This window comes from Castor canadensis, chromosome 5 (genome assembly GCF_047511655.1).
Source record: "Castor canadensis chromosome 5, mCasCan1.hap1v2, whole genome shotgun sequence".
Lineage (NCBI taxonomy): Eukaryota > Metazoa > Chordata > Mammalia > Rodentia > Castoridae > Castor > Castor canadensis.
Genome location: NC_133390.1, coordinates 72,357,395 through 72,384,806, shown reverse-complemented (window position 1 = coordinate 72,384,806; position 27,412 = coordinate 72,357,395). Strand labels below are relative to the sequence as shown.

Sequence of the window (27,412 nt, the reverse complement as noted above, 5' to 3'; positions counted from 1 at the left end):
AAACAGGAGAACTTTGCAAAACAAAGAGTTTGGGCAACTTGGCATGCTATACTTGCCCACCTTTGACAATAACCTCCTCTTTGCAGCATCTCCACTCCACATGCTATGATCACAGAATTTTCATGGCACTGGAGTCAATTGGAATTTACTGCAATTAGATTTCAGAGTTGAGGACAGGGAAGACAACTATAACACAGGTGTACAGTCAGATAAAACCAAAGGCTGCAGCCATCACAGATTCCTTTCTGAGATAAATAGTTCCTTTTAGGATCTGCTGCTTCCAAAGGCAGAACCATTACCCTTTATCAACAGGACAAGTTCCCAGGCACATTTCCACTTTAAGAATTCTACACACACACCTACACTGCCCAGAACAAAGTCAGACTTCCAGAAATAGGAGAGAAGACACCTACCAAACATAGACAAAATCTGTATGATTGTGGATTCACATGGCCTAAGAGATAATGAGGGACAGTATCTGACACCCCCATCTCACATACACAAAGTGAAATCCCAGGTGCTACACATTGCTCTTTCCAGTAAGAAAGCAGAGGTCCTACCATCTCATCCTGTGTAGGGTCGTTGTCAAAGATCTTCATGGGTGGAGGGAGGGGTGTGTGGGACTCTTCATCTGGCTCATCTTCACCCCAACCTTTCTTGCTCTTCTAGAACAAAAGAGCAGTGTTAGTTACTGTTTCATACTGTGAAAGATGCCAGTGGTTCAGGACTTGTTATTTAAACAAATAATATGTAAGAAGTTGTTCTTCCTTCAACACACCCCTATCTTTTCAGGAGCAGTTTCTTCCTCTGTAATATGGATACACTTGTTTATCTCAAAGGACTGTGAGGACCAAGTGGGAGTAAGTACCCTCCCCCAAATAAAACAAAAACAAAACTCTGTTTTTACTAATTAGTCAGAAAAACAGAAAGCTAAAAGAATAGCCAGAGAGAGCCTAACCTTTAAGATTTCTGAAGGGCTATTAAATTAAAATTCAAATATCACCAAGCTTTATGCTACTTCCAGAGGAAGAAATGGCAGGTGGCATGAAATTACAATAAGGAGGAAGTCTGTTTAACAAGAGGAAGAATTTCTTAGTTTTGCTAGTGATCAGAGAAGGCTAGTCATCCAGATAAAACAGTTATCTCATTCAAAATATAGGGATAACCAAAACATGTCCCTATATTTTGATTACAGAATCTCAGCTTTGTAAGACTGCAGAAATTGCCCAGATTAATCTCTTGGCTAACACGGGGGGTTCCTCCCAAGTCCTTCCAGTACAGGTGTGCACCAGGGCCATTTCATCACTGGATGACCCCATTAAGGTTTCTTGCTGAAACTTTGCCTATTATAACGTTTATCTGTTCTTCATAACTTGTCCCCTTTGCAGAAACCTTTTACATGTGGCACTGAAATGGTCTCCATTGTTTTATTCTTATTCTAAACAGGACTGCTGGTTTTCATGTAGTCTTTAGTGGAGGCAGGTGACCAACTGCCTCCCCTGAGGCCAGGCTACTATCTCCAAATCTGGCAAAGTGATTTCTGTCTGTTGGCAATTCTACGTACTGATCAGTGTGCGAATGGGTCACAAATCAAATCAGTTAAATCTCAAAATCTCTGAGGCTGAAGATGACAAACTGCTGGAGACTGACTAAATCATAGAACTATGAGGGAAGAACATCAGAGGCCCCTTCTGGATAGAGGTCTGCAGGGCTCTGGTAAAAGTACCTCATCAGCACTATCTCCCTGTGGTGTCGTCTCATCCCCAGGCTTAGGAGATCCCAGGTCGAAGCTCTTCCGACCGTCGCGTACTTTCTTCTGCTTTTTGATGTTTCCATCTGCTTTCCCACTATTAAGCCGACGCACAGGACTTGTCAGCCACTTTTTAAGGGTATTGGTGGAGCGCTTGGGACCCGGGGAACTGTGGATGGAGTTCAGAGAGGACTGAGTCTGCAGGTTGGCCACGGACTCCGACTTGCCTCCATTTTCACTGGAGGAATGGGAATATGCATCTGAGGAAGAAGAACAGACAGACACAGCCACATTAGAGAAAGTCGACCTGGGATTAAGACAGCTCCACCCTGAGGAAACTAGGACACAAGGCAGAAGGTCAAGGTCAAGGGACAGCAGTAAGAGTGGATACTATTGGTGTTTGGTACCATCCCAGGTGTTGTGGGAACAGAAGTAGACAAGAGACAAAGAAACCTGCCTTCGTGGAGTTTGTGTTCTGGTAGGAAACACATATAATAGACTATGACAACAATGAAATAAGTAAAATGTTAAGCATCATAGATAGTGAGAAGAGCTATACTAAAAAATAAAGTAGGGAAAGGGAGTAGGGAAAAAGGGGTACAAGTAAACAGTAGGCCAGGGAAAGTCTCATCACTTGACATTTAAGTGTAGACCTAATGGTGGTAAGAGAGCAACTACATGGTCACTTGGCAAAGGGCATTGCAATTGGGTAGAAACAAAGTAAACACAAAAGTCCCAAGGTAGGACCTGGGGTGGCTTCAGTGGAGTAATCAAAGGAAACAGCAGTAAGAGAGGAACAGGGACTGGGCCATTAGGGCTGGGTAACCATATGCCTTTGGCTTTCATCTGGAGAGAAAACTCACTGGAAGACTGAGCCAGAAAGACAAAAATGCCTTACATTTGAAAAGGTCATTGAAATTGGGGGCAGTGGAAATAGAAAGCAAACCTAGGAGGATATTACACTATTCCAGGTGAGAGATGTTGGTAGCTTGGAGGAGGGCAGTGGCTTTTAGAAGGGATCAGATTCTGGATGTGTTTTGACAGCAGGGCTAATAGGATTTTCTAACAGGTAGATGAAAAAAATACAGTTAGGATAACTTGATTTTTGCCCTGAACCATTATTAGGATGAGGCTCCTCAGATGGGAAAAAGTATGAGAGGGGCAGGTTTAGAGGAAAGAAGATAGGAATTCAGTTTCCGAAATCTTTGAGATGCCCATTAGATATGAGTGGAGAAGTGAATAACAACTTGATATCAGCTCTGAACTTAGGGAAGAAAGCACTGGTGAGCTGAAGATGATTAAAGGGTTGGCAGTGTTGAAATGGTGTTGGAAGCCATGAAACTGGGTGAAGTTATCAAGGGGATCAACACAGAAAAGGAAGAAGTCCAAAAACTCAACCAAAGGCAAGGAACCAAGAAGACAAGGAATCAGCCAGAGAGGTAGGAGGAAAAGCCTCTAGGTGGGTGTCCTGGAGGCTGCATTTATGGCTATGTCAAATGCTGCTTCATAGGTCAAGAGCACTGACTTAAGAATTAAGTCTTAAACTTAGCAACATAGAAGTGATTGGTGACTTTGTAAAAAAAGCAGCTGTATTAGAATGGAGGGGGCTAAGCCTGATTAGAGAGTGTCAGAGAATGGGAGAGAGAAGGAAAAAGACAGAGCACAGAGAATTCTTGTTTTGTTTTAAAGGGATAGTGATTAGAGATCAAGGGAGTTTGTTTTGTTTTGTTTTTTAAAATGGGAGAAATCAGCATATTGTTTGTAAGTTGTTATGCCATTTATTGACTATTTTCAATGTTACAATGTACTTGGAACAGTCTAGGCATTCTCATTACAACTCCATGAGGAAAGGAAAGAAATCTGTAGACTTAGAGACACCAGTCGATTTGCCCAAGGACATACAGCTCATGGGGCAGGGTGTGATTTGCATGCCAGTCAACCAGATTTATGTGCTAAACTACACTACTGGGCCCTTCATGTCTGTGCCATATCCAGTCCCTGAGTTCCTACTGACTGTTGTGGTGGAACAGAAAGATTAGAAAAACTTTGGGGTAGATGTAGGCATGTGTGAAAAGCACATGAGGCAAACTTTATTAACTCTTCCCCAAATCCTTAACATCTGAATACCCACTGGACTCTGAGGAAATCAGCATTACACTCCACCTACATTGGCATATAAAACAGTTTGCAGTTATTCAAAAGAAAGCTCTTTAAGCCCACATCAGACATCGTTCTAGCTTCTGTTGCTCAGGGATGTCATTCTTGGTTCTATTAGGGTTGAGAAAGCTAGGGTCCTAAGACTTCCAGAAGTCACACAGCAACACAGGAGCATCAGCACACAAATAAAGATGCCAAGCAAGAATAACTGACCAATAATAATGTCACAGAGCATCTGTGAGGTAGTGTGTTCTCAAGATATTTAAGATGTAGACTTTATTTTCATAGATCATTTATCTAGCTACACACATACATACCAACAATGGTAGAGAGAGCCAGGGAGAGGGAGAGAAAAAAAATAGCAAGACAGAGCAAAATAAAGATAACTTCATAGGGAGTATGTGATTAATTGTCAAAGGTCTGGTGTGGACTCTGGCTGATAAGCAAGTAGGGCAGATCAGTGTGGGCAGGACTGATCTTAAAAAGTTTAATGGAAGAGAGCAATGCAGCTGAACAGAAAAGGGGGAGGAGAAGAAATTCCCAAAGGGAGTGATAGCAGGAACAAAAGCACAGAGTTGGGGAAATTGAAAAATTTCCCTGCCCGTGACTGAGCCTCTGGATGAAATAAAGATTAATAGAGAAGGAGGAACTGGATAGAAAGATTTGTGAAGACTTGATAATAAACTGGAATATGAACTTTTCTGTGAGAATCTACTGGAAAATGATATAACAAAAAAGAGAGGTTTTATTTTTTAAATTAATCTGGCAACCACATACAGCACAGCCCTGGGAAGGAGGGATTGGACTTTGGAAGGTCACATGAGGGCTGTGCATACGAAATACAAAGGAACGACTATTGGAACTTTCAAAGTCAACACCATTGGTGTTTAGGTGACAAATTAAAGGTGAGTTGTTTCCACATGTTCTTCTTCTCATCACCAACATGGTAGGGGGACAATACCTATTCAACTCTACCCCAGCCCCCGAATGGGTGCCTGACGGGGCCAGTTTGCATACTGATATTTAAACTAAACACATGACTTGGTATTTAAACATATTTCAGTAGCTTTTCATACCTATTCAAAGACTGAGTCACCTTATCCTTTCATGACTTTGCCCTAGACCTAGACTAGAGCTCTAATCTGGCCTTGGAAACCCTTGGGCTTACATGAGACCAATAGAGAAATGAAACAAAAATAGTAATAAAAAACAAAAAACCTTAAATAAAGTGGACAGATGCCATTACCAATAGAGAGCTGTTTCCAGCTTTTTTACCACTGGCTAACATTGTGGGCACCAAGCTCAACTTTGCTGGCCTTGACCTTGCTGGGACATTCTCAGATACTGCTAGAGCTTTTTGTATACTTTGGAAAACAGCAGCAGAGTATTTGCATTCAGAAGCACAAAAATTGTGCTCCTAAAATTCCCTGGTATGATGGATAGCCTACAGGGCTGCTCTGCTCAGGGAATTATTTGGAGATCAACTGACTTGGTTGGCATCCCTTTAAGGACAAAGTTGTAATCTTATCTTAGAAAATTCCTTGCTGGCTGTGGTCTGGGGTGTGTTGACATTATTTCTGAAGTGTTTGGTATGGGTCGAACTCCTGTCCTCAGAGCCCGGGTGATAAACTTCTCCAGGAGCATTGGTAGTGGAAGCAGGGCCTCTGTTATCCTCCTAGTGATATGTGGCAGACACTGCACTCACCAGGCCCCTGGAATATACCAAGCTCTACTTGCTCTAAGCTTTTAAAATTTAAACTTATCAGCACACATTGTGTCAGCAGAACGAGAGGCCCAGCCACATTAACTGTGCCTTGTGTTACTAAGCAAAATAGATGTTGTTCAAGTTTTCTGTTCCATAGCAAATCGTAGCCTGGCTTTGAGAGTCACAAATACTAATTTGGAATGACCATTTCGATTCCCCTGTTGACATCTGGTTGTACTTCTGTGCTTTCTCTATAAATTAATGGCAAGAGTACAAGAGTAGAAAATTAAAAACCAAGACTATTCTCAACAATGTTGTTCCAAGTTTATTCTAAGCAAACAAGTGGAGCCATTGGTAGAATGGTCCAAGTAACAGGAATCCAAGAGTTGGATGTAATTTGTGATTCATCATCTAGTTAGTGACCTGTCTCAAGACAAGAGAAGGAACTTTAAATGCCTGCTTGTAACAGAATGTGGCATCATTTAGACTAGAAATAGCTACCTAGATAATTAGGTCCTCAGAGAAAGACTGGCATATGGTGCTCATTCCATCTTTGGACAACTGCTGCCATTAGCTGTCTGCGAGTTGGCTAAGTACCTCTCCCGATAGAACAGTTCAGTACTGATTTGCAACAACTGTGACAATAATATTGTTTTCTCATTTGATCCTCCTGAATTGAGGGAGACAGTATTTATTATGATTTCCATCTTAAGAAGTAGAAAATGAGAGCGTTTCAGCAAACTGAGGCCCATAGTAAGTGGCAAAGGCAAAACCTAACACAGGTCTCATTTCCCTACACGTATATTTAATCTTCTTTCTCTAGGTCCATCCCATGCATTCCTTTAGCTCCACAATTATTTTAAAAAGGAGCATCCAGTCACTAGTCTATTCAACATTTCAAATATAAATTTTATGTGTAATTTATATAAATTATAAAATTTCAATGGTCAAAACAGCCTCCAAGTTTACCCCAGTATTTATACAGATAAGGTTTATAAATGGGAAAGGCAATGTCGCAAAATTAGTAACAAAACAAGAACCAGAATCCAGGCATACCTGTACCCACACCAGGGCTCTGAATCAGTGCCTTATCCTCTTTAACCCAAAGCTTAGGAACCAGAGTTAAGATGGTTTTAAGTCAGTGGAAGACAAATGTACCCCTGGACACTGCAGTAAGTAAGACCCTCTGATGTTCTGGTATCTACAGCTAGCTACATAGATTAAAAATTAATAACTTTAGGAATTTAATTTTACTATGAAAAAAACTTTTTTTGAGATAGGGTCTAGCTATGTAGTCCAGGCTGACCTTAAATTTGAGATCCCTTGTGGGGAAAAAAGGAACCCTTGTACACTGCTGGTGGGAATGCAAGCTGGTGTAACCATTCTGGAAAAATAATTGGAAGCTTCTTAAAAATCTAAACATAGATCTGCCATATGATCTAGTAATCCTACTCTTGGGTATATACCCAAAGGAATGAGACACAGGTTACTCCAAAGGCACCTGTACACCCATGTTTATTGCAGTGCTATTCACAATAGCCAAGTTATGGAAACAGCCAAGATGCCCCACTACTGATAAATGGATCAAGAAAATGTGGTGTTTATACACAATGGAATTTTATGCAGCCATGAAGAAGAATGAAATCTTATCATTTGCAAGTAAATGGATGGAACTGGAAAACATCATCCTGAGTGAGGTTAGCCAGGCTTAGAAGACCAAAAATTGTATGTTCTCCCTTATATGCAGAGTTTAGATCAAGGGCAAATACTCAGTGTTGTTGGACTTGGGTCACGTGACAAGGGGAGACCACATACGGGAGGTATGGGGATAGGTAGAAAACCCAAAACATGAAGGTGTTTGATGTCCCCACTGCAGAGGAACTAATACAGAAACCTTAAAGTGACAGAGGTCAACACGAGAAGGGGATCAGGAACTAGTGTAAAGATCAGTTAGAGATGAATCAACTTGGGTTGTAACACCTTTTACATGAAAGCAATGCTAGGAATCGCTCTGTATAGCTGTCCTTAACTCAACTAGCAAAAACACTTTGTCTTCCTTATTATGCTTATGTCTTCTCTTCAACAAAATTAGAGATAAGGGCAGAACAGGTTCTGCCTGGAAGCGAGGGAGGTTAGCGGGGAGAGGGTTGGGGTGGGGGCAGGGGGAAGAAATGACCCAAACAATGTACACACATGTGAATAAATGAATAATAATAATAAAAAAATTTGAGATCCTTCTGTTTCAGCCTCCAGAGTGCTAGGATTATAGATGTGTGCCACTACACCTGGCTTTGAAATATTTTTAAATAAAGAAAAATATAGAAAAAAACTGACATTAGTTATCACCTAGATATGATGAATGTAAACATTTTTTCCATATTTGCTTTAGCTTTTTAAAAAATAAGTTACAACTGGGCAACCGTGGCTCACGCCTGTAATCCTAGCTACTCAGGAGGTAGAGATCAGGAGACTCTCAGCTCAAAGCCAGCCTTGGCAAATAGATCTCAAAACCCTATCTTGAAAAAAATCCATCACAAAAAAAGGCTGGCTCAAAGTGTAGGTCCTGAGTTCAAACCCTAGTACCACACAAAGAAATAAATAACCAAGTTATAGATATACTTGAAGCCTTTTATTTATTTATTTTTGCCCATTTGCAATTACACACTCTACTTGCCCATCCAAGTTAAAGCCTCTTTTGAAGTTGGTTTGTATCTTTCCCATCCGTGTTATTAGATGTTTACTTTATATGCAAATATAGTCTAATAATATAGGTGTTCCTTTGCAATTTATGAATCACTCTGGCTCACCAGTGGAAGTTCCAGCAGCACAAATCATTCCCTGGGGATGATACATGCCTTCTAATCTGTGGGCTATCCCTTGGAGTAGGAACTTCTGATAGACTTAGATGGTAGTTGAACAACTGCTGACCCCATCCTGGGGTTAAAATAAACTGGCCAAAGTTATCAGCATCCACCTTGTGGTCAAGGTTCATCTTCCAGGTATTTTAACTACAGGAAGTGAGTCTGTCTGCTTCCTCTGAGGATGAAAACTGAGAGAGAGCCAAGAAAGCTTGCTCATCATACACATCCTAACAGGGCTACTGTCTATGCAAACACTGTCTTTTCCTTCATTAGCAACCAAAAAACAGAAGACCCATACATGGACATGGGTAGTAACTGAATATATTAGAAACGTTTTAGAGCTACTACAGCCCATTTAGAAATTCAGCTTCCTGTTTGAAAAGTTTAAATCCATACTTATTTCACTTTTATGTTATACCTAGAAAACATTCTGTTGTTATTGGTCTAATGTAAAATTTGCAGAACTAGTCTAAAGACAGCACTAGTCATCAAAGAGTGCAAAAGTAGGATCTGGCAAAGGTTTCTGGCTACATCCACAGGACTGTCATCTATGATTTTTCTAATCACAAAATACTGACTCAGTCTCATTTCCACTCCTTTCAAAGGGAGTAGAAAGTAAAGAATGACTATAGCTCCTTGACAGAAAAGACAGTTCTATTACCTTTGTAGGTTTACTATCCTCAAAGACTGGGTACAGGATCTTTGAAAGGACTAGGCTGGGACCCAGAGAGTAGAAAAAAAAAACAAACCCAGTCTTCTCACTATACTCTTAATGTGCTTCTGACACCACATTTGTGGGGTTGTCCCCCTCCCCACCCTTGCAAACATGCCAAGTAAGCAATCAGTAGATACCAGCTGGGTGTCCCCTAGTTCAACTCAACTCTGGTAATATCTGCCTGGAGATAGATAGCATCAGTCCTCGAGACTCACTACCCTACACACACAGCATCAGATGCCAGTCACAAGCCCTAGGTGTTTTTTTGTCTTGCTTTTTGAGACAGGGTCTGGCTTTGTAGCTCAAGGTGATCTTGAACTTTCAATCTTCCTGCCTCTGCTTCCCGAATACTGAGATTACATGTGTGCACCACACCAGGATTTCCTCAGCTTGTTTTACTTGAGCTTTCTGTGGACCCAGCTATTCAACAGGATTCCTATTTTGGGGTTGATTAATTTGCTAGAGTGGCTCACAGAGCTCAGGGACTCAGTTACTTAACATTTACTGTTTGTTATAAAGGATATCACAAAAGTTACAGAAGAAGAGATGCATAGGGCATGTGGGAAAAGGCAGGGAGCTTCCATGCACTCTCTGGGTGTACCCTCCTAGGATCTGCTTGCATTCAGCTATCTAGAAGCCCTCTGAACCTTGTCAGGTATTTATAGAGGCTGAATGATATAGGCATGATTGACTAAATCACTGGCCAATGTACCTTCAGATTCTTTCCTCTCCCAGAGGTGAGAGGGTAAGGGGTTAGGCTGAAAGGTCTAGCTCTGCAATCCTGCCATTATTTTCCAGTGACTGGTCCCCATTTGGAGGGGTTGCCAGCCACCAATCAATCATTAGCATATTAAAAGTTACTTCTCACTTTGGAGAGTCCAAGATTTAGGAGTTATAGGGAAACAGGGTAAGTCTAAATATGGATGACAATATCACAGTATGTATATGTGCAGAGTAGTACCCAAGGCTTCAGGGTACTGTAAGGCCCTAGATGTATAATTCATTGACCATTTCTCACGTAGGCTTGAATAGCACAACCCACTTTCAGTCCATTCTTTTGTAGTTCAGGGATTGCACTCAATCACACCCTAAAGGCATACCTTCCACATACTGTGTTATGTAATTGTTGAAAGACATTGGCTCTAGTTGTTCTGTATTAACCATACTTGTTTTATCTAGATGGCCAATAGGTCTATTGATACTCATAATACTGTATTAAAAACTTTGACTCCAAGGTTGAAACAGAAAAAACACAAAGGATTCCTAATACCCATGAGGCATTCACAGGAAGGTTCTTGAACCTCTTGTTCTTTTGTCTAACATTAGTGCCAACAAAACAGAAATAACTGTAAACCCATCTGTATTGCTTTCTATGGCTTGAGCTGTGTAAAGCCAATTTCAATACCTTTGTCTGCAGAGATTATATGCCCCATCATTCCTGTTTTCTTTGCCTTTCTGGAACTAGGGTTTTTTACACTGGAAATGGTACATCTAGAGAAGGATATATGATCAGAGGGTCAAGGGTGAAAATTCTCTGGGTGATAAATATATGAACCCATGTTTGTAAGCGTGGACAATACAAACCCCACAGTAAGTATTAACATGTCTTGCATGGTGGAGAATAATGAGCCTGACTGGTCCTTTAGGGGAATGACTGTGAAAACTACGCTCGTGGTTGTATATTCAGCTGAGGTCCCCAGGCTATGTACCACCAGTTCCTGGCATGGTTGGTTTGCCAGCAAACCACCTAGGTGGTGCCTGGGCCACTCGGTGGTAGAGAATGAAGAAAGCCGCTATGGTGACAGTAATAGGAAATGAGGGAGAGGGAGGAATGGCTTCTTAACGCTAGGAAACTTGTTGCCCTAGCAACTACTCCTACCACAATTTTAGACAAACTTGGCAAACCCATCTTGCCTCAGGGTGGTACCTCTGCCACTTCTTAGTTATACCCACTTCTTAAAGGCGCAGTACAAGCCCCTGCGTCCTGCATATTATGCCAAACCTCTTATGCTTAGTTCTACAATCTCTTTTCCTAAGAGTGCTTTACCATCCCATCTTTCTTCAACCTCATCACGTTGCATATTTTCATACATTTTGTATATCAAAATCCCTGTGGATTATTTGATTTTTCCCATTACACTGAGAGTATAAAAACAAGGGCCACTCTGAACCTTAAAAGCACTTGATGTTGGACTCTATCTTAGTTTACGTTACTTAGTGGCTCCTTTCTTTTTCCTATGCTGCTAGACCTGTCCTGGAAGAATATACAGAGATCCAAGCCATAGAAATGATTCCAAATCTAGCAGCCTGCACACAGGTCAGGTGTTCTTTCATCTCCACAGCTCTTTGGTTGGTTAGCCCTTCGTGGGAAGATATTTTCCAACAGAAACAACAATTCCACAAAGATGAGGACTCAGCTCCTCTAGCTTCCATCTAGATTAAGTTTCCTGATCCTGTTCTAATTAAGTCCAGATTCCTTTCTGCTGCTGTGGGGTCCTTCAGTGCTGCACTACTCACCCTCATCCTGTGCTTCAACTCCCATCAGAATGCCATTGGAAGCAGAAGGCAGAATGAAAAAGTTCTCAGCTGCTTGTTCTCAAGGTCTCCTTGGCCTCAGTTTCCCCTGTATGATCATTTCTTTAAGCCAGAGACAGAGGGAGGAGAGCCTCCAAAGGGAACTAAACTCCACCTACATCCCCAGTTGAGCACATCCTAAAAACACAAAGGGCTGTGATATGTTGCCATTTCAATTCATTTACATTGTTACCCCATCTAGTTGCCTTTGGAAATTGAGGGCTAGAAAATGCTTTCTTTATTTTACCAGTGGAGGATTTGGAAGCTTGACCTATCAGACCAGGCAAGAGTCAGTAAGAAAACCTCTACTCCTCTTCCAAAAGTTGATATTCTAGATATCATCTCAATCTGCAAACATATCTCATTCTCCTGGACTTCGCCATAGCCTCTGGAGAGGGAACACAGGTTTCTTTCAAACTGTGCAGTGCGAAATTTTTCCCAAAAGATTTCTGAACTGTTCAAAACATAACCTCCAAAAGAATATGGTAAAACTTCACAAATTAAGACAAAGAAAGGATATGCCATAAAACCAAAACAGTATTTTTATTATACAAAATCTGAAACATCATCTCACACTCACTAGAATGGCTATTATTAAAAAGTCAAGCAATAACAAGTGTTGGCAAAGGTGGAGAAAAGAGAACTGTTGTATATAGTTGATGGGGATGGAAACTGGTGCAGCCATTATGGAAAACAGTATAGAGGCTTCTAAAGAAATTGAAACTAGAACTACCAGGGCTGGGTGTATAGTTCAGCAGTAGAGCTTAACATGCATGAAGTCCTGAGTTAAATCCTCAGTGCAAAAAATAAACAAATAAACAATAAAACAAAAGCAAAGCCAGAACTACCATGTCTTCTGGGACTATACCCAAAGGAAATGAAATAACAATTTTATAAAGATATCCATGCATATGTTCCTTGCAACATTATTCAGAATAACCAAGATATGATAAAGAAATTAGTCTCTCTTTATATATATATATATGCATATACATATATACAGATATTACATAGTATCTAGATCTAATAATACAATGGAATATTATTCATCCTTTTAAAAAGAGATCCCAACACCTGGCACAACATGAATAAACTCAGGATATTATGCTAAGTGAAATGAGCCAAACACAGAAAAAAAACTATTGTATGATCTCACTTAAATGTGATACCATTTTTTTTTAAAAAAAAGGGCAAATATACAGAGGTAGGGAATAAAACAGATGTTACCTGGGGCAGGAGAGGGGATGGGGAAAGGAATGAGGAGATGTAGGCCAGAGGATACAAAGTAACAGATATGTAGGATGAACGAGTCTAGAAGTCCAATGTACAGCATGAAGATTACAATTAATAAAATTGTGTTATTTGGAATTTCTGCTGAATGAGTAGATTTTAGCTGCTCTGGCCACAAAAAGAAGGGGTGATTATATGAAGTGATGGATATGAGAATTTGCTTCAGTACAGTAACCTTTTTACTATCTGTTTGTACCCAATAGAATCATGTCCTATACCTTAAGTGTACACAGTAAGTTTTATTTTAAAACAAACAAAAATGGTTTCTATTTTCAAATGACAGGCAATAACAACTAGTGAGTGAGCAGGACCTGAGACTGGCTGAAATCTGCGTTCACCTATAAAGATATTACAAGCACATAGAGGTTCAAGCTTCAAAGTGGGGCGGACCCCTTCGCTTGAGTCTAATTGTTCAGGTCACTGTATCAACCATGTTGAATTTCTCATTACTCACATTACCCTTTGGCTCTCGGCTCACCTGAAGCCTACCTAGGACTTCTTCAATAACTAAGCCCAGTACGTTCTCTCCGTTCTTTTGTACCATTCTTGGGCATTGACGGTTGCTTGTTAATATATTTACCTCACTAATCAAAGTCCTTGAGGACATAGGTATCCTCAATCTTTGTATTCCCAGCACAAATTCTTTGATCATTAAGTGGCTAGTGATAAATAGCTAAGGATAAAAAAGATAAATCACTGAAGTCTGGAATTTTTACGCCCAAAGACTAAAAAAAAGTCAAGGTCGGTACAGTTCTCAACTCTTAAACTTAGCAATATGACTATCAGTGCAAGCTTGTGTTTCCTGAGTTCCTTAAGATGCTCTATGTATTGCCCTTTTAATTAAAGATGGGTTAAGCAAAGCTACCTGCTTCTTTACTGCAGGACTTCTTCAAACCTTTAACATGCTAACGTAGATACTGACACCAAAGGGAACATACAGCATTTATAAAACTCCTATTAATCTGTCCTTGAAACTGGTTGGGTGGGCATTGTCTTGACTATTATTTTACCTAAGTCTGGGATATAAAAGGTGAACCACACTCCTGAGGATGGTTGTCCTGACAGCAGAATTGTCAGTCAAACTCAAAACCTGTTGTGAAGTCCAAAGTAGGAAATAAGTTACAGTCCAGTTCAGTTATTTTAAGCTGATGTGCTGTCACATCAAAGCCTACCCAGAAGCCAGTGGGAAGACTGCTCTGGATTCAGCTGATAATGTGCCCTTCAGTAGCAAGCTTGATCAAAGGTAGCTTTTACAGGTTTCATTATAGAGGTGGAGGGGAGGAGGTAAGTAGGTGACTCTGGAAAGCTTAAGACAGTAATTAAGTGCTGCTTAACTAAAATGCTGCAATGGAAATTCTCCTAGGGAACCAAAGGGACAAAGAAAGAAGAGGAAACTCTTCTCTGTAGCCAAGAGCCAGCTCCTGGGATCTACTAGCAGTATTTGAACTGCTCTTCATCAGGAAAAACATCCAAGGTACCCACTGGGCTACTAGGGAACAGGGTAAAGGCCAAAGTTCAGATGTCTTTAGAGATCAGTAGATAAGCTAAATATGAGAAAGACTGGACAGTCAGAAGTATGGGTTGTGGCAAAATGGAGAATGAAAGTCTGCTAAAGACAAATTCTTATTTCTTTTTAGAACCCAAAGGCCCAAGGGCTGCTACTTTGCTTTGCCTACTTAATGGCAGCAAGGCTATCTCTTCATTACAGGTGGAACCCCCAGCTGCACGGTCATGGTGAATAGGATGGAGTGCATTCAGCACCCCAGACATTCCTAAGAGGAAATACACAACTAGACTACTTCCACAGGAATGCCCCTTTCCCTAAAGCCTTGCTAGACCCTGCCCCACTATGATGGTTCCTTCATTGCTTAAGTGCTGGGTTCCATAGGCTCAACTGATGTAACTTTTATGTTTGAAGATATGTTACTTTTAATTCGTTCAATAACTGCAAATTGAGTGACTTGTATGTGCCAGGTGCTGATGTGAGCTGCAGTAGTGTAGAAGACAAAATCTGTAACATTAGAAAGCTAACATTCTAGTTGGGGTGGGGGTCAGGGTGGAACCAAATAATAAACTAGTAAGTGAATTAGAAAACTTTCAAATAGAGTTGAACAGTAGAGAATTAAACTGACTAATGGACTGGAGAGGGCTTGGATGATTTCTTCAGAATGAGTAGCTAGTACAGCCTCTCTGATAAGTGATATTGAAGCTGAGATCTGAAGGACAAGAAGCCAGCTGTGTAAAGATAAGAGCTGAGGCTTTCCAACAAGAGCAGACTGCACAAAGATCCTGAGGCAGCAGTGAGTTTGCAGGGTTCAAGTCATCTGAAGGAAGTCTTTGTGGTTGGAGCACAGCTGGTCTTGGAGGGATCTGGAATGCAGTTGGACAGAGACCTAGGTTTTGCAGGTCATGATGGGGAGATGCATCTTTATCCCAAGTGCACTGGGAAGCCATTTGAATAACTTAGAAGGGGTCAGTGTCATCACAGTTGATGAGTTATGAGTTGTTTAACTGACAATCTTTAATTTTTGACTGGTGTATGTACCACCTTCCCACCAAGAATCACCTTTTCTTTAGTGAAGAGTAAAGCATATGGGAAGAAATACGTTGTAAACATGGACGAGTGAGAGTGAATAGGATATTTAGAGTTGGTCTCTGGAAAAACACTCCATATTCAGCTTACACACAAAAGGCCATCTTATTCCTCTCTACAATCAGCTCATGTGTCTGACATCTTTGTGTCACCTAATGTCTCTTCCTTCCTGTTATGGTCTAAGGCATGTTAATACAAACCTACCATACCCCCAACCACCTTCTTTATCAGGCTTTTTCTTTTTTAGCCACTACATATCTGCCCTAATCACCCCCAGGAACAGGTACCAGAAAGATAGGGACAGTCCCTTAAACTCAAGAGCCCCTGAAATTATTCAAAATAGTGAATTCTAAATCTGCTTACGTTGTCTCCTCCCACATCTCTTAAGGCTTCAGCTGTTAGTTCCTTTGCCTTTACCTGCACCAACCTCTATTTCCTCCTGTGGCCTGGTGTGGCATGCCCCTCCTCTTGGGAACCATAGCAATAAAGTATCTTTTCAATAGTGACCACTTAAACAGTTGGCGTTACTAAACCTCAAATTTTTCTATTTATACCTTGCATTTTTAAATACCTACTATAAAACTTATTTATTTACTATTTGTCTCTCTTGTCTCTTTCGTTCATTGCTGTGCACCCTGAAGAAAAGAAAAAAGATTTCATAGAAAGTGCTCAGTAAATATGCTCTAACTATTCAATGAATGTGAAGAAAGCACAGGTGCCTGTTTATGTGTACATGGATGAATCCAGAAGCCAAGTGGTAGAGTGAGATGCCACTGGGATTTGAGATCTAGCTCCACCTCTTAACCTTTCTGGATCCTGGTTTCCTTACCTATAAAATGGGGAGAATTACCACCCAGCTCTGAGATAACAATCCTTACTTAAACAGCAAAGACAATGAAGACTACTGAATGACAGTAAACAGCATTGTGTGTAATACAGCAATGTCCCCAGGGCCTTAAGACTGATGGCCCTTGTCCTCAGCACCAGCCTGCTATGCTCTGTTGACTGCTGTGGGTTCTTCCTCACTTTCCTTCCTAGCACAGCAGCAGCCAAGGGAGAATGTACTCTCTTCTTCTACATGGTTCTCAGCCCTTTCACAACCTGCTGCTTCTCATCAGTCACAAATGCAGAGACAGCAAAAGGACACAAGATACATCCAATATACACTATCATTCCTCCCTTCCCACTGGGAGTCCTGAAAAAGTTTTATTTTTCCCTCCTGTCCTTCATTTTTTTAAAAAAATTAAGTGTATAGTGATAATCCAAGGGGGTTTTTCCTTGGTACTTCAGGTCTCTACATATGCTTTAATCAAATTAACCTCCTCCCCTTGTTACTTACTCATTCTCTATCACCATGCTCCCATAATATTCAACAGTTTACTGCACAGTGCATTATGTTATATTCATATATAGATGGGTTCTTTCAATATTTTTCATTCTCTAACATTTTCCTTCTCTCTCCCACCTGAATAATGAAACCTGTTGAAATTGCTCTAAGAACGTGGGTGGAGGGAATGGGGGAAGAGGGAGAACAATGGAGGGAGTAAATCCAGCTAATATATATTTTAAACACATATGTAAATATCACATTTACATTATGTACTCATGTATGAGAATGGGAAAATGAGTCCTGTTGAAACTATTCTAAGAATAGGGGAGAGGGAATAAAAGGAGAATGATGGAGGGGGTGAGTTTAACTAAGATATATTGTAAGCACTTTTGTAAATGACACAATATACCCCCAGTACAACAATATTATAGTAATAATTTTTTTTAAAAAACTGAGAAATAAAATGATAAATATCATGTTAAAAAAAAAAAACAAATGCAGAGGCAGATTCTGGCTGGTGCAAACACACAAATACAGGAATGTTTGACAAGCGTGAACATGTGAGCTGCCTGTCACACTCTGGACTCCCATGAATTCAGATTGGAGACCCCAGAACTACCAGTCTCACAAGGAAGAGGGGACTTATTTGGCTCACTTCAAAGATAGAAAGTATTTCATGACCTCGATAAATAAAAATACTTAGATGAACAGGAGGACTTGAGAAAAGTCAAGACTCCAAAAGTAAGATGTAAGTATGCATCTGCCTCCCATCTAGTCCTTGGGTACTTGGGCCTTGGGCAAGGTGCCCTCTACTTATCACCATGTTCACTAGGTAAACAGAGTGGGGGCTCAGATCCCTGGTACCTGCTCCTTGTGGCCCTTGAAAAACCTACCATCTATTCCAGAACCTTAAAGTGTGTGAATTTATAAGAAATACTTAAAAGTTGCATGAAGGGCTATAAATTTGTAAAACTTGGAAAATGCTTAGGTAACATTACGTGAAAAAAGCAGGATATAAGTTTCAGTATAAAAACTAAACCAAGTGGTCAGATGCCAGTGGTTCACACCTATAATCCTAGCTACTTGGGAGGCTGAGATCGGGAGAATCACAGTTTGAGGCCAGCCTGGGCAAACAGTTTGCAGGACCCTATCTCCAAAAAATAGCTAGAGCAAAATGAACTAAAGGCATGACTCAAATGGGCGAGCACCTGCTTTGAAAGCAAGAAACCCTGAGTTCAAACCCCAGTTCCACAAAAAACAAACAAACAAACAAACAAACCTAACCAGCTGTGTATATTAATGTATCTCAAATGTATATAAAGAAAATAGGCTGAATTGGAAAATAAGTATCTGAAGTCAAGGTCCCTAGGATTATAGATGATACCTTTCCCTTACTTTCCCCTATATTTTATAAATTTTCTACTATAAATACATACTATTGTTTTTAAAAGTATAGTATACATAAATGCACACTAATGAAATTTTATACAATGCCTTAAAAACTACAGGGTTAATTCACCTCTCTCTCACTTCTTCCCAGCTATTCCCCTACCTCCCAGTTCCAACTGCCTGGCTACGAATAACCATATGGTTTGGTGTATGTCACCACTGCCATTCCCAATGCATTCACCTACACGAACACAGTTTGTTCTTGCACAAAGCACTCCATACACTAAAGCTGAATGGCTCCATAGGATCTTTTTCCTCTTAACAACCAGGAGATCTTCCCATGCCTGTATTTTCTTTTTTGGTTTAGACAGTCGCATACTACTCCACGGTGTAACTAATCCACAATCAGTGTCGTTCCCCTATTGGAAACAATGCTCCTGATCAGCTTCCTTGTTTTATAATAATTGTCATGGGAAAATCCTGAGACAAATAAAGAACTTTAGGGTACAGTCCAAGAACTGGAATTGATGGGTCAAAGACATATACATTTTCAATTTTGTGTGTGCGTGGTGCTGAGGATCAAATCCAAGCCTTGTGTAGGCTAGGCAAGAGCTCTGCCTGAGCATATCCCTAGCCTTCAGTGTCGGTTTTCATACATTCTGTTAAATGGCCCTCCAGAGAGACTATTTGAATTTATATTCCCACTAGTGTATGGATGCCTATTTCTCCATCCCTTCCCTCAATAATTCTGCCAATCTGAAGGGTGAAAAGTAATCTTAGTTTTTATTTGCATTTTTCTTATTACTAATGGTATTATCTTTTCAAAAGTTTATGGCATCTTTTCTCCCCAGTACTAGGGATCCAGCTCAGGGCCTCAATGTGCTAAGCAAGTGGTTTTGCTTCCTCATAACTTTTGACCATTTTTTTCCTACTGGGTTGTTACCTATTTTTTCTTATTGGTTTATAAAAATTCTATATACATTTTGGATAACACTCTTTTATCTATTATATAGGTTGCAAGTGTTTTCTCATGGTCTGCCATTTGTATTAACTTCCTTTATAGTGTCTATTACATTCGCCTAAAATTCATCTGGAACTCATTTGTATGTATAACATGATTTGGGGCTATAATTTACCTTACTTAAACCTTACGAAAAATATTTTCAAGTAGGAACTTCAAAGGACTTCTGCTTTACATTTGTCTTTTAAGCTTCCTATAATTTATAGGCCAAATTTATGGAATTGTTAAGCAGGCAGGACTATGAGACAGGATAAAGAAGCCTTATCACAAATCTCACTGTCTGGGCATTTCCATAGCTCAGTGAACACACTCATACTGCAGGAGCACCACACCAATCAGACAGGTGAGCAATAAACCTCTAGCAGTGGCTCTTCGGCAGTTCCTATGCTCCTTGGGGTTACCAGTGAGGACCCTCATCTAAGACAGGAGACTCCAGTCTAACTATCACTTATGGGCAAAGTTTAAGGACCTAAGAATACTTCAAATGAAGACAACAAGTAATTTCTACAAAGTATTATTCCCTTTGTGAGGAAACTCCAACCAATATAATTGTGTGTGTATGTACTAATGGGAAGGAGTCCAGAGATGATGAGGTGATACAAGAGGGTAAAGCTGGTGGTTCACCAGAAGCAGATTTTCCAGCAGAGCCCCAAGGGAGGTGCTAAAAGCTGTGGCAAGGATAATTGATTGTGTGTGTGTGTGTGTGTGTGTGTGTGTGTGTGTGTGTGTGTGTGTGTATGTGAATCTCACTCGTATGTGAAGGAAGAGATTCTTTAGGAGGCAGATCCAACTACCACTTTGTTCTTGAGAGGTCTAACAAATCACACTGCTTCACCTGTGGTGAAGCACAGGGGTCTCTCAGGTAACGAGACCTAAAATATTTAAAGTGAGGTAACTATAATCAGGAGCTAAAAACTGACATGGCACCTTCAGTCGCTATGGCCCAGAGGTAGAGCCACAAGGATCCACCTTCATTGTCCTACCAAATTCCCTCAGTGTGATGGCCATGGAAACATAGACAGCTGACAGAGGGAGGCCAGGACAGGGAGGGCTGCACTTGTGACCTGTGTGCATCAGCATGGGAAACACTAGGGCAGGTGAGGAGAGACAAAGAGTCCTGGGATTGCCTGAAAGTGTGGGTGGCCTGTCATTGTTTTACTTTGTATGCTTTGTCCACTTAAGCTTTTATTACTATAACATTTTTTCTAGTTATAAAAGTAATCTTCATTGAAGGAGTTTTGGAAAATAAAAACAAACTTTTAAAGCAAATAAAAAATCACTTGGAATCCTTTCATTTAGCATGTCTAGTAAACTTCTCATTTCTTATACTTTAATAAATTGCTTTATTTCACATACCCACTTATCTCTTTTGGGAGTATAATTTTTAAAAATTTAAATGTGGAAAAATATAGATACCTGAAAACTCACCATTTTACTACTTTTCAGTGTATAATTCAGTAGCCCTAAGTGACTTCACAGTGCTGTGTAACCATCAGTGCTCTCTACAGTGCCTTTCATATGCCTTCCTTTATTGAAAACACACAACATGCCAGGCATATTAAGCATTTCACTGTCACTCTTGTCTGACATTTGCAACATTCTATGCACATAGGAGTTAATATTATCCCCATTTTACTACTGAGCCTATGACATAAACAAGTTAAGTTCCTTATGGTGGATCACAGAGCCAGTAAATGACAGGGCCAGTATTCAATGCAGGTCTTTGGGGTTCCAAAGTCTACAGGTCTACAGTCTTACACAGTTTGGGTCTCCACTCAGATCAAGGACTACAGAGGGATGAAAGTATCTTAATGCACCTATTATCTCTATGCAGAAAAGGAATTTAAAAATATCTAGTTCATATTTTGAGTTAGGAAAAGGTCTGAAATATTTCTAACCCAATAGAATAGAAATTGCACAGTACTCATTCTCTTTATTTAATGGGGTAATTTATTTTAAGGATCATAAAACTATTTATAGGGCTTTCAAGAGCTCATCTGAAACTTTCATCTCCCAAACCTATTTTCTACCATTAAGCACCTCAACTTTTAAATCTACTATCACAAGGTTATGCAGAAATGGCCTCTGTGGTTCAAGAAGAGAAATAGTTCAACAGTGGCACTGAGAATGGCTCCTGTCAGGGTTCAAAGGGTCGGTGACCTCTCTACATCACTCTGGAAACATGCTGTAGCCAGAGAGCAAGCCTGACACATGGGAAGGCAGTCCTAGCATCTGTTTATTCAGGGCCCTTGTTCTGGGGTTTTTAGTCTGCTACCTTTGTCACCCTGACTGTTTCAGAAAAGGGATCTTTGATGGATACAATCTAACAGGGAATCACATGTGTGACGTGATATTCATTTACTTGACTCCAATGAAGGCTCTGAGAAAGACCTTCTGAAATAAGACCACCAGGCTCCATATGGTAGCAGTTGTTCTTGTTCTTCTTTTGGTATGATGCATTGTTGTGAGTGTATGGAGGAGGGGGACAGATTAAAAACGAAAAGGTAAAATCACCTCTGCATTTCTTTCCTTTTACCTCCATTAAGTCCAAAGTCAAAATGAGGTACCTTTTACTTCAAAGCAAAGGAACCTAATAGATAAGCAAATTGGGAATACTGGCTTTCTCTGAGAGTGAACCCCAAAGCAAGGATGTAATTTCTTTTTCCTTTTTTTTGGTGTGGTACTGGAATTAAACCCAGGACCTTGAGCATGTTAGGCAGGCACTCTATCACTGAACTATATCCCCTGCTTCACAAATCTTTAATATCCATGCTTGTGTCTAGTGGAGGGTAGGAGAAAAATAGTGCATGTCAAAAATTGTGTGGACTGGCTGGGGATGTAGCTCAGAGTGCTTGCCTGGCATGAGTAGGGCCCTGGGTTCAATCCCTAGCACTATACACAAAAAAAAGTTGAGTGGGTTCATCCCTACAGGTCAGACACACAGCCTGGCCTTTAGGCCACTCTCAGGGAGAAACAGATAACTCCTGACTACCAAGGATACCAGGAGAAGAAAGGTAGCACAGAAAAGTTCTGGGAAGGCTGTGACAGCTTGAAGCTGCCTCCTCAGGAGAGACAATTCTATTTTAAGAGACAAACAAGTGTGACTGTGGTTAAAGATAATCACAGTCAGATGTTGGCAAAAGTAGACAAACATTTCTAGGTCTCTGCTATTTAGGGTTTAAAAGTGTGTGTGTGCATGCCAGGCAATGCTTATGTTAAGAGCTTTGGCGGCACAAGGTTTATATATGCAAACAAAACTAATATCCCACAGAAAAAGCTGTTTCTGGAGCTGCCCCCTACTCCCATCCCACAATTAAAGGGATATAATACATAGATTCGTATTGTACTAAATTCTACTACAGTAAGAAAAAGCCAAAAGAACTGACACAAGGATTGGAATTGAGTGGGACCAAAGAGTAAGTGAGAGAGGGATTACACTAATGAGAAGAAGCCAGGATGCAGTTTATTAGCCATAGGCTCTTGGGAAATAGTTTAATCCTTCTGAGTCTCAATTTCCTCACCTGTGTAGATTGAATCCCCAAAGCTGAAGACCAGGAGACACCTTAGCCACACACAAGAAATTGTTACTTGTTCATCATTTCTACAGACACTCCAGTGTCCAGGCCTTGATGTCCTTCCTTGTGCTATGTCCTTTGTCTGACTTCTTAGGTGAAGAACATCCCTTCTGACCCTTCAAACCCTAGGCCCCTGCTCACCAGACTTCCCTCCTTCTCTAGAAGAGCTGGGTCTCTGTCCTCTGAGTTCTACCATAGGACACAAGGATTTCACTTGTTTTTAAACTCATCACATCTGCTGATTGCCTCCCCAGTGCACTCTGTCTTCATGGCTTTTTGAATTGAAATGCTTTTTCTGCTCAATCTCCAACTTGGGGTGAGTCCTATAATAACCCAAATATTTTCTTCCCTGGACCATGGGAATTAATTCAAGGATGAGGATACGACACAAATCAGGGCAGATGGCCTTAAGGAAAATCAATTTGTGTGTCTTCTGACTTTCTCCTTCCCACCGAACATGAAGTTATGCAAATGAATTTTACTATTACAAAAAGCCTAATGTAAACTTTGTCTAACCAAAAGTACATTTAACCAAAATGTCAAGTTTCTTTATTTTTGTCTAAAAGTGGTGAATGTGGTTATTGAATATAAGAAGCTCTGATTGGTCGCTAATAACAGAACAGAAATCTCTGAGCCATAAATGGCAGGTTAGATAATTACCAGAGCACAGCAAATAATTACAGTAATTGAAGGAATATATCAAATATGATGAACTTTGCACAAGAATATGGGGAAATAGCACATAATAAACTAGCAAATAAAAATGAAGGTCCTTAGTAGCAGCCTGCTGAAGAATTATTTAAGAATCCAACACATTGGTCTCCAAGTGTGGGACGTGACCTTTTATTTCTTTCTTAATAAAAATTGTCACCATGAATCAGCCCTAGGATCCACCAGAACTGCAATTTGTTTTGAACAGGGACACTCCTATGGCTCAAAAATTGGGCAAAAGGCAGTTGTTTGAGGCCTAGGTTTCACGTCTGTTTTCCTTAAAAGCTTTGAGAAATATTCACTAATCCACCCCTATCCCACTTAACAGCTCATCCAAATCTACAGCCTTGTAAGACAGAAATGTCTGACAATGGGATGAATGTTATGTTCCGAAGCTAGCACTTGCTGAGTGCATTGTATGTGCTAAGGAGCCAGGAACCGGGCTGAGAAGCATTATCACTTGACTCTTCACAACCACCCTGGGATGGCATCTGTAGTTTCCCAAGTGTACAGAAGAAGAAACCTGAGGAAAAAGTTAGTAACCAGACTAAAGTGACACACTTAGTAAGCTCTAAGTATGGGGACTCAGTCTAATTCTCCCTGATCCATACTTTCTCTGTCTTAGAGACCTGAACTAAAGAGAGAATTACCTTCAAATAGTTCTTTTACTTACAAAAAATGAGCCAATTATCCCACATTCCTTTCTCACTCGAGTCCATTTGTGATACTAACCTGGGCATTTTCTGACTAGAACCACAGTCAGAAATTTTGTGGTCTGTTTTTCTTCTCAACTTTCATTGAGGGTATTTTGGAAAGACATATACATTCAAAGCAGCCTCACCACATCTGCCTCTAGACCAACTCCAAAATCTCTATTTAGAGACCAAATGAAAAAACAAAGATTATCCCATTTGACTCATAATCTGATGCCATTAAAAAGGCCATATATATGAATTTCATGGCATAGGATGCTAATCATGATTACACATATAAATTGGAATTGTGAATAAATCATAATGAGCTAAATTTTACAATCCAAATCATTTTAATAAAATTCAGTGCTTTACAGTTACATATTTTTATACCCAACTTGGCAAAATCATTTCAAAAACAGGATTTCAGACACTGCCCCTACCCTGTCTCTGTAATTTGTACCCATTGACATGGAAAAGGATGCCCACTAAATAGAGATGCAAAACAGACAACCCAACAAGAGCTGAAATCAACATAGCACAATGTGCAGATTGAACCTCATAAACCTGGGGTCATGCTGGAACAAGAGACAAGAGTGAGCACATAACTGTGGCATGTTTGGCAAGAAGTCATGGTAATTATAAATCCAGGTGAGTAATGTCACTGATACCTTACAGTGGGAAGAACCTGAGCAGGTGGAGAGTTTGGGGGACTTTCTCCAAAGGACATAGCCAAGCTAGAATAGAGTCCAACAGTCTCTTGGGATGACTATACTCCATCATAAATTCCTCCTCTGTCTTCCCCCAGGGTTGTTCTAGACTTTTGGGAAGCCTTGATTACCTTCTTTCTCTTCTTCCTCCTACATGTACACAACCTGAGAACAGTCCAGCTCTGTTTTTGCTCTTGTAGCCTGGCTTGCATAGCTGGCAGGAGGGTCATAGTTAAATTTAGATCTGACCACCTCCCTGGGACTGAGCTGGGACACTGGCTGTGTGAGGAGAGCTATGGCTGCACTGGTAGAATTGGCTGCTGACACTCTCAAATGGAAGTGCTATTTGGTGGTTAGGTTGAAAGTTAAATTGGGAAGGGAGTAGAATTTACAAACCAAAGCACAAAGGAATGGGAGCTTAAAAATTAGAAAGGATGAAAAAAAAAAACTTTAAGAGGTTGCTGAGGTGTTTTGCTTTTAAGCATAACCCAAGTGAACAAGCAGAATTCACTTTGGTTTCTAAATCCCTTTGTGGAACGGGAATTGGATGAAATCACAGAAGTGACTGAGAATAGAGAATAATGTCCCACATGCCATAGAAGCTGGGCCACAACTTACCCACAGAGAGGTGCTCAGATTCAGCTGACACCTGTTGAATCGTGATTAGTGGCTTGTAGCTTGCAAGAGGCAGCAGCTGTGGATAGGGATGCCTCAGAACAGGAACAAGGGCTGGCTGTGAAGGGCTGAGGTGGGTGACAGTGAGAATCTGACCCTTCTAATCCAGATCCCAATGTTGAGATCTAGGAAGGGGCTCAGGCCACAAGATAACAGCTTCAAAGGGACTCCCACCACAAACTACGAAGTAAGGGCCTTAAGCAATGCTCCTTTGTAGCCAGAGTACAGATGTCTTAGGTTTGTAGACTAAAGAATTCCACATGAGTTTTTTTTTTTTTTTCCTTTTTCTTTTCCTCCTCCTTCTTTTGAGATGGGATCTTGCCAGCCTGGCCTTGAATAAATGCACTTAGGCAATCCTCCCACCTCAGCTTCCTGAGTGCCACTGAGAGCTCACATGAGCTCTTGAAGAAAGCCAGTTTCATGCAAGGTGCTAAAAACTATAAACTCCACACAGCCATCTGGCTTTATGCTCCTTTTACTCTACTTCCTCATGTTCTCCCATAATATTTAGCAAAACCTTTTGGAAAGGCTCTTAAGCTTGGTCCAGAATGCAAACAGTATCCACTTGGGGGCCAGAAGAGTGATAGGAACAAAACTTGGTATTTATGTCACTTCCTCAGACAAGATCCCTATTGCCCAAAAAAAATCCCACCTCCTTCCCTTCCCCCACCAGACACTCTCAGAGTGTCCTGTTCTTTTCCTTGAGTGTACTCAGAATGTGTGTGTGTGTGTGTGTATGTATGTGTGTGTGTGTGTGTGTGAAAGAGAGAGAGAGAATTTAATCTCTGCCTCCATCTATATTGTAAATTTACAAGGGCAGTGCCTTGTTCCATTTTCATTTCTAATTATTTCGCAGTCCTTGAAGGAGTCACCAGTGACTAGAAGGCAGTGTATTCTGATGGTGTCAGGTCTTGCTAGATCCCTGGGAGGGCTTCATGACACCCTGATTAGATTGGACCACACTGGTTATGTAAGCCTGGCTTCAGATTGGCCTTGACCTTTCATCTGGACTGGAAGGTTACTAAAAGCCCCTTGGGATGTCTCAAAAAAGTCTTCTGGCTTTGTTTGTCTACTCTGGGCTAATGAAACAGACCCTGGTTCCATTAGGACTAATTGGACCTAGCTCTCAGCTCTAGGCTCTGAGAATCAAACTATTATTTCATATGGACTTGGGCCTCCAGAGTGGTAGAGGGTTCAGAATCCTTCTGAATATTTGCAAACATCAAATGTAAATGAATGTTATGGGATAGCGTCTAAAGATCAAATCTGTAGAGATAGCTAATTTATAATTATAGGAACCTGAGAATGAGTTCAGTTCACTGGGGTGCCAGCCCTCCTAGGTCCCTTCCAAAAAACTGGATCTCCCCTTAGCTGGCCTGGTATCTTACCCCCAGAACAAAAGGTCAGAGCCATTCTACATTTCACTATCTTCCCTACACAGACCAAGCAATTTACTATAGCTAGTATAACACTATTTCCCTAATTACCATTCAAAGTAGAAACAGGTGAAATTAATTTTAATCTATTGCATTTAACCTGATATCTACAAAATGTTATTATGATTTCAACATGTAATTAAGACAAAAATTGAGATGCTTTACACTTTTTGGTACCAAGTCTTTGAAATCTGCTGTGCATCACATATCTCAATTTGGACTAGCATC

At 40.5% G+C, this 27,412-nt stretch overlaps 1 protein-coding gene across 25 annotated transcripts in view; it reads right to left on the bottom strand.

Annotated features, from left to right (window-relative positions):
• Window positions 1-27,412, bottom strand: part of Kalrn (kalirin RhoGEF kinase) — a 660,017-nt gene that overhangs the window by 92,666 nt on the left and 539,939 nt on the right. For 19 of the 25 annotated variants that reach the window (XM_074073308.1, XM_074073309.1, XM_074073319.1 and 16 more), the window contains 2 exons: window positions 1,727-2,010; window positions 561-665 (listed from right to left, as the gene is read on the bottom strand). In XM_074073308.1, coding sequence (XP_073929409.1) covers window positions 561-665; window positions 1,727-2,010 — 389 coding nt within the window. The remainder of the gene's footprint in view (window positions 1-560; window positions 666-1,726; window positions 2,011-27,412) is intronic. The other 6 variants (XM_074073310.1, XM_074073311.1, XM_074073320.1 and 3 more) reach the window with 1 other exon arrangement.